Source organism: Hoplias malabaricus, chromosome 1, assembly GCF_029633855.1.
Source record: "Hoplias malabaricus isolate fHopMal1 chromosome 1, fHopMal1.hap1, whole genome shotgun sequence".
In the NCBI taxonomy this organism is placed as follows: domain Eukaryota; kingdom Metazoa; phylum Chordata; class Actinopteri; order Characiformes; family Erythrinidae; genus Hoplias; species Hoplias malabaricus.
In genome coordinates, this window is record NC_089800.1 from 20,948,672 (window position 1) to 20,956,350 (window position 7,679).

Here is a 7,679-nt window from a genome sequence, read left to right on the forward strand (position 1 = left end):
ATATATATATATATATAAACATATATATATACAAACCGGATTCCAAAAAGGTTGAGACACTAAACAAATTGTGAATAAAAACTGAATGCAATGATGTGGAGATGACAAATGGTCAAGGCCGTAAAACTCTACTGGATGCTTGTGATCTCCGGGCCCTTAAACGTCACTGCACCTCAAACAGGAATGGGCTCAGGAATACTTCCAGAAAGCATTGTCAGTGAACACCGTGCCATCCACCGTTGCCAGCTGAAACTCTACAGTGCAAAGAGGAAGCCATTTCTAAGCAAGCTCCACAAGCTCAGAAGTTTGCACTGGGCCAGGGGTCTTTTAAAATGGAGTGTGGCAAAATGGAAGACTGTTCTGTGGTCAGATGAGTCATGGTTTTAAGTTCTTTATGGAACACTGGGACGCCATGTCATCCGGACCAGAGAGGACAAGGATAACCCAAGTTGTTATCAACGCTCCGTTCAGAAGCCTGCATCACTGCCACACAACACCATGGCTACGCAGGAGAAGGATCGGGTACTGAAATGACCAACCTGCAGTCCAGATCTTTCACATATAGAGAACATTTGGCGCATCATAAAGAGGAAGGTGCGACAAAGAAGGCCCAAGACGATTGAACAGTTAGAGGCCTGTATTAGACATGAATGGGAGAGCATTCCTATTTCTAAACTTGAGAAACTGGTCTCCTCTGTCCCCAGACGTCTGTTGAATGTTGTAAGAAGAAGGTGGGATGCCACACAGTGGTAAAAAATGGCCTTGTCCCAACTTTTTGGGGATTTGTTGACACTGTGAAATTTTGAATCAACATATTTTTCCTTTAAAATGTTACATTTACTCAGATTAAACTATTGATCTCTCATCTATGTTCTATTACGACTAAAATATTGACATTTGCCATCTCCACATCATTACATTCAGTTTTTATTCGCAATTTGTTTAGTGTCCCAACTTTTTTGGAATCTGGTTTGTATTTGAATTAAGAAAAATATTTTAAAACTCTTTGTGTTCCCAAATATTTGAAGAGGAATGAGTGCCTTGTGTTTTGTTGTGCACAGGCGGAAGAAAAGCCATTATCGGAGAAAAGCCTCCCCTCGTCTCCCTCTGGCTTCCAAGATCAACTCAAAAGCAATATTCTGAGAGTGAGTGATCCATAACACCCTCTCTTCTGCACGGAAGCTGCTTAGGGATCAATAAGAATATACATAAGGGAAATTTGTAAGGCTTGTTATGTTGGCGTCAAATTTCTACCACCATTGATTCTTTAGGATGACAGTTTTTTAAGGCCTTGTTTCAAAAATGATTTCACATCATGAGCCAATGCTGGGATTTGACTATTCACAACATTATTTATACACTGTGTATCAGTCAAAAACGATTATGTCCACAGTGATTGCTTTAGATGAACAAGTGCAATGACTTTATTTGCTGTTTTGTTTCTTTTGACTCCCACATTTATGTTTTTACTTTCGGTTTTTAGTTATAAACTTAAGACATATAAAGGACAACAATGGGCTACAATCTAGAAACATATAACTGTTTATGCTTTTAACTGTAAGAACAGTGTCTTTAATGCAAGGCACTGAATTGCACACCCTGGTGGTGGGATTGTTAACAGTGCAGTGAGTTAATGAGTGAGTAAGTGTATTTGTATGAGTGGGATCATATGTGAGTGGGTGAGCTTGTGAATAAGTGGGTGGGTTTGTATGGCAGTGAATTGTTAAGAGTGAGTGTGAGTGGGTGAGCTTGTGTGAATGAGTGTGTGTGGTAGTTAGTTCTATGAAGGGTGTAGTGTCTAAAATGACTGAAGTCTGAACGTCAGGGATGAAGACTCACAGACAGTGGGCTTATGAAAAACGAAGCAGTAATCCATTAAGTCGCATGTGTTTATGTAAGCAATCATTAGCTTTGGGGGAAAAAAGAAAAGAAAATCCAACATTAAGGGATTTTCAGTCAAAAGCTTAAATAAAGACTGTCTCCTTTAGTTACCATCGTAGAATACTGCACCAAATGTCCACATGTTTGTAGACATTATACCCATCTAGCTCCAGCACTGGACTGTGGAGCAGTGTAAATATGTGGAACGTTCCTGGAGTGAAAGAGTTCAATCAAGTCCGGATTCTGGATGAGTTGGAATAGCATTGTGATACAGAACCAGATATTTATGTTGTTGATTGCACTCAAATCCACAAAACAACGTTTCAATGTTTGGTATAAAGCCGACACTGGCGCTGACTCTGTGGAAAATTAATACCATTAAGTGAACAAACAAAGTGATTTCAAACAACGATTTGTCAGTAATTATTCTTAACAGGTGAATTTCTGTGCTTCCTGTAATTGTAGAGGACAGTTGAGCTGAGAGAATGGTCAGTGAGTGCAGAAACACAGAGGTGGTCATAATGTTATGGTTGATTGGTTTGCTGTGTGTTTATATATATATATATATATATATATATATATATATATATATACAAACCGGATTCCAAAAAGGTTGGGACACTAAACAAATTGTGAATAAAAACTGAATGCAATGATGTGGAGATGACAAATGGTCAAGGCCGTAAAACTCTACAGGATGCTTGTGATCTCCGGGCCCTTAAACGTCACTGCACCTCAAACAGGGAATACTTCCAGAAAGCATTGTCAGTGAACGACACTGTCTAAAGCCGACACTGGCACTGACTCTGTGGAAAATTAATACCATTAAGTGAACAAACAAAGTGATTTCAAACAACAATTTGTCAGTAATTATTCTTAACAGGTGAATTTCTGTGCTTCCTGTTCACACACACAGCACTGATTCACATTAGTGAATAGCCCATTGGTGTTCAAACCTTTGCACATGATTGTGGACTGAGTTCATTAAAATTAAAATGGCGGTGTCTTTTCCACAGTATGGAGTGCACAGTGAGAGTGGAAGTTCTAAGGGGAACTCCAGCGTTGACCAGAATAACAGGTGAGTGTTTGCCTAGGAGCAGTTTGTTCTTTTCTTTCCTTAGAACTGTGTGCTCTTCTGTGTAACAGACAGTATCTGGACTCATTTTCCCAGACTACTCAGCTCCTCCCAAGACTCAGCCTCCAGCAGCATGAACATGGAGAGGCCGAGGGTGGAACGACGCAAACGCCTTGTCAGACAATACAGCTTGTGAGCTACACACACACACATACACACTCTCCACATCTCTGTTTCTCTCATGGAAGGCAACTAATAATCAGAGGTGGTTTGAAGCCTAATCTGAGGGGCTTTTTCATTCAAAAGGTTTAAACACTAGAATGACTAAAGCTACGTTTTTTTTCGTGAGGGAAAATGTTCTCTTAACCCCCTGCTCTGAGACACTTAGCACCCGTTGTTATGCTAATGACCCACAGCATCTAAACACGGACCAATAACACCCACCCTCCTCTACCCAAACACTAGGGACAGATATCAACTTGGCAGCTCATGTAAACTCTGCTCTGTCCCAAACACCGCACTACTCCCTAAATAGTGCACTTTAAAAAGTTACAAAAGTGATTCTACTGCACCACTACAGTGGGTACCTCATAACAAAAATTAATAATAAAAATAAAAATAAACTTACGGACTTGTCTCTCAGCGTCATATTTTCCGTCCCAAACCCAGATAAAGGAGGACAGTGGAACGTAGAGTTAATAATTCCACCCCACATAAGTCTTTTGATTAAATTTGATACTCTAACATTCAACAATACAGGACAAACCCGATTATGTAAAGTGGGTTTAGACAAAGCATTAGTTATAAAGCTATTTTGAGAAGTGTGGCCTATTTCAATGGAAAAAAAAGAAAAAAGTCTATCACAACTTTGCCAACTTTGCCTAAAGCGAGGGCTCTGCGTCAAGTCAACGCTGAAGTATGAAGGCCTTAAGAGTTACTAAATTTGGTACAAACTAAACAGCATTCCACAGAACTCACTCCCTCACTCGTTCATTTCCTGAATCCCTCACTCCCTCACTCACAATTCCTCATTCTCTCTCTCTCTCTCGCTATCTAACACACATCTGCTAACCACAGTACCCAGTCGCTAGTTTGTGTCCTCCTACAAGCATGTTGAGCTGCCTGATAGCGTTTCCTTAACAGCACTTCAACATCTGTGCACTGGCACGTCACATATCCATCTGGAAGCTCATGCTAGCCATCACTCTTTCAGCTTGGTGATAGTGGGTCCTGGGAGAGGGGGACTTTGCTGCCTAAAAACCATAGTGGGATTTTCCGTAACAAACACACTGCTTTGTGTCCGATAGCAATCACAGTGATGAAGATGACCTTCCAGAGGCGCTTGCAGCTATTTCTTCTGAGAGCAGCATGGGCAGATCCACGTCTAATAGCTCGCTGGACAAACAAGTCCAGCCTCCAATCTACCCACCGGTAACTTGGCTTTTGACATTTCTTTGGGTGTCTTCATATGGCAATTGTTTTTTTTTTTAACATTTAGTTAAATAGATGTAGATGATGGTGATAAAGATAATATATATTTTAAATTATTATGAAACAGCTTATTCCTCTTTAGTAAAGAAGAATTTTTGTTTTATATATATTTATATATTTTTTTTAGCAAAAATGTGTCCCACCACTGGAGCACTGTGACAAATCTCCTCTGTTCTACCCAAGGCCAGTCCCGCACCTGCTCCCGTTTAGTCCTCACTCAGACAGGTATCTCTCTCTCTCTCTCTCTCTCACACACACATACACACACACACACACACACACACACACACACACACACATACATACATACATACATACATACAAAAAAGAAAAAAAAAAGAAAATCATATCTGGAATGTGTCCTTGTGGGGAATTCTCTCTAACATTTGTCCTTGGGTTGCCTCTCCATCTGATGTTTGCTCTGTGTTTGTGCCTGTGCTTTCAGCAACGAAGAGCTAAGGATGGACCGAGAAAAACTGATGAGAGCGTTACTAATGACAGAACTCTGAACACACACATATATATATATATATGTTCCTCAAGATTAATTATTCAACCAAACTTACATTAATTTGTTGCAGTGTAAGTAATTTTTATACATACACACAAACATAGGTCTATTTTAAATGATAAAAGCTGATTGACCTGCAAAATTGTTTATAGACCCCCTGAATATTGTATAAAATGTAAAAAAAAAAAATCATATATTTTTTTGTTTTTGTTTTTCATGGCTTTGAAATTCTCCCTCTAGCGCTTTTCCACCAATGTGGAGTGGGCTCCATTCCAGTTCGTGAACCTAATTTTGAACGGTTTGACGCATTTCCTCAAACAAAAATAGTTTGTTCCCAGCGGGAACCAAAGAATAGTAGGTATTTCCAAAATAGTTTTTCAGCACGAACGTGAGGACGTCTGTGGGCGTGGCTAGTTAAAGGAGAAAGGAGCAATGGCGACACCCACGAGGAGCATAGAGTGTAGTTTTCTACGTTTTCTCATCACCTTCCCGCCGCTGTGTAGCGCCCCCTGTTGATGACGTACCATGTGACGTATCCTCGGTTCCATTGAACTGATGTAAACGTGGATGGTTCTCTGAAAAACACCAAGGTTCTTATGAACCCAGACGGAATCAGTTCAAGAGACCATAGTTCTTTTGGTGGAAAAGGGCTATTAGTCCATAATATGACATAATGAATTCTCTTGTTCTTTGTTCAGTTGTGAAGCTACTGTGTTGTTTATTTTCATTGGAGTACACTGTGTATAAATTCATGCGATTATGGTTTGTACGAAGTAAACCTGAATCATGTAAATACTGTCTATAATGTAAAAAGCAGACCATTGTCACTGGTTTTCATGGAAGATTTCTAACATTTTGAAGAAAACTTTTGCAAATGTTGAATCATGCATAAGTTAATTTTATATGCTTAGTAACTGTACACCCCAAATATATAAACACTGAATAAATGGTTGCACCTGTTAACCACAACCAGGTGGGAAAGATTTCTTTAGCCTGTGCCTCACAGATCTGATCTAAAGCCTGTGAGAGTATTAGATCATATTGATTATATTGGGACTGCACCTATGGACACTGTAAAGTTTGTGGACACATGATTATCCAACATTTCATCCAAAATCAAAGGCAGGTAAAAAGGGAGTTAGCCCCCTTTGCTGACGTAAAGGCTTTAGATTAGTTGTTGAAAACTTGCTGTGATGCTCTTGTAGCCCATGCTTGCCATTGGGCTTATGGACTCTATGCTTCGAAGCATTAATTCATTAATTAATTGCCTTTAACTGTTTATTTGGGTAGCTTTTGATAATTCCATTTAATTTAATATCTATTATATAATTACATAAGTGGTTTGTGTATTACAAATACTAATCTCTGTATCTGTCTATAAATCTGTCTCTATCAAGTTTGGTTTCCCACACCTCTAAGATCAGTGGGTGCACTAGAATATTTATTTATTCATTCATTCATTCATTCATTGTCTGTAACAGTTCAGGGCAAAGCCTACCCAGAATCACTGGGCACAAGGTGGGTGTTTCCTGGAGGGGGCACCAGTTCTTCACAGAGCGACAAACACTCACACATTCACACACCACAGACACAGGCAGAACACACCACACTCCTCACAGACAGTCACCCGGAGGAAACCCACGCAGACACAGGGAGAACACACCACACTCCTCACAGACAGTCACCCGGAGGAAACCCATGCAGACACAGGGAGAACACACCACACTCCTCACAGACAGTCACCCGGAGGAAACCCACACAGACACAGGGAGAACACACCACACTCCTCACAGACAGTCACCCGGAGGAAACCCATGTAGACACAGGGAGAACACACCACACTCCTCACAGACTTTCACCCGGAGGAAACCCATGTAGACACAGGGAGAACACACCACACTCCTCACACACAGTCACCGGAGGAAACCCACGCAGACACAGGGAGAACACACCACACTCCTCACAGACAGTCACCCAGAGGAAACCCACGTGGACACAGGGAGAACACACCACACTCCTCACAGACAGTCACCCAGAGGAAACCCACGTGGACACGGGGTGAACACACCACACTCCTCACACACAGTCACCCGGAGAAAACCCACGCAGACACAGGGAGAACACACCACACTCCTCACACACAGTCACCCGAAGGAAACCCACACCTGAGGTGTGTGTGTGTGTCGCCCTGTGAAAGACTGGCAGCCCCTCCAAGGCAATGATTCCGGGTAGGCTCCAGACCCACCTCTGCTTACCGACTGAATGAGTTTACTTTACATTATAATCAAGTTATAAAATACATCAATCCCCATAAGGGGTGCCCCTTAATACACAAAGATGAAAACAGGGATCTGTAATCTGAAGAAATTCAGGGTTATCACATATTGAAATGAAAATAGTAGACAACTTGAATATTCCTTCGATTCATAATGAATCCCCAAACTTTTATAGTGATTATTGATCCTTAATTATCCCAATTCACTAACTATAATGGATTGTGAGGGGTGTCTAATAAACCTTTGCACATGTGTATATCAGTAACCTCATAAACTCATGTTCTGTGAAGAACTGATTATTTCCATATTTTCACTTGTCAAAAGGCCCAGGGACACACTGGGAGCTGGGAGTAGTTTTTGTGGCCCACTAGATGGCATCAATCAGGCATTTGAATGAGAAACTGTACTACAGCAGAGGCCTTTGGCAGCATGGGAATCTAAATAA

The 7,679-nt window shown here is 40.9% G+C and overlaps 1 protein-coding gene across 1 annotated transcript in view; it reads left to right on the forward strand.

Moving 5' to 3' along the window:
* The window catches only part of epb41l4b (erythrocyte membrane protein band 4.1 like 4B), a 36,572-nt gene extending 30,359 nt beyond the window's left edge, over positions 1-6,213 (forward strand). The window contains exons 18-23 of the mRNA XM_066674094.1: positions 1,062-1,145; positions 2,898-2,959; positions 3,053-3,148; positions 4,264-4,387; positions 4,575-4,672; positions 4,893-6,213. Coding sequence (XP_066530191.1) covers positions 1,062-1,145; positions 2,898-2,959; positions 3,053-3,148; positions 4,264-4,387; positions 4,575-4,672; positions 4,893-4,956 — 528 coding nt within the window. The 3' untranslated portion in view covers positions 4,957-6,213. The remainder of the gene's footprint in view (positions 1-1,061; positions 1,146-2,897; positions 2,960-3,052; positions 3,149-4,263; positions 4,388-4,574; positions 4,673-4,892) is intronic.
* Positions 6,214-7,679: the final 1,466 nt, after the last annotated feature.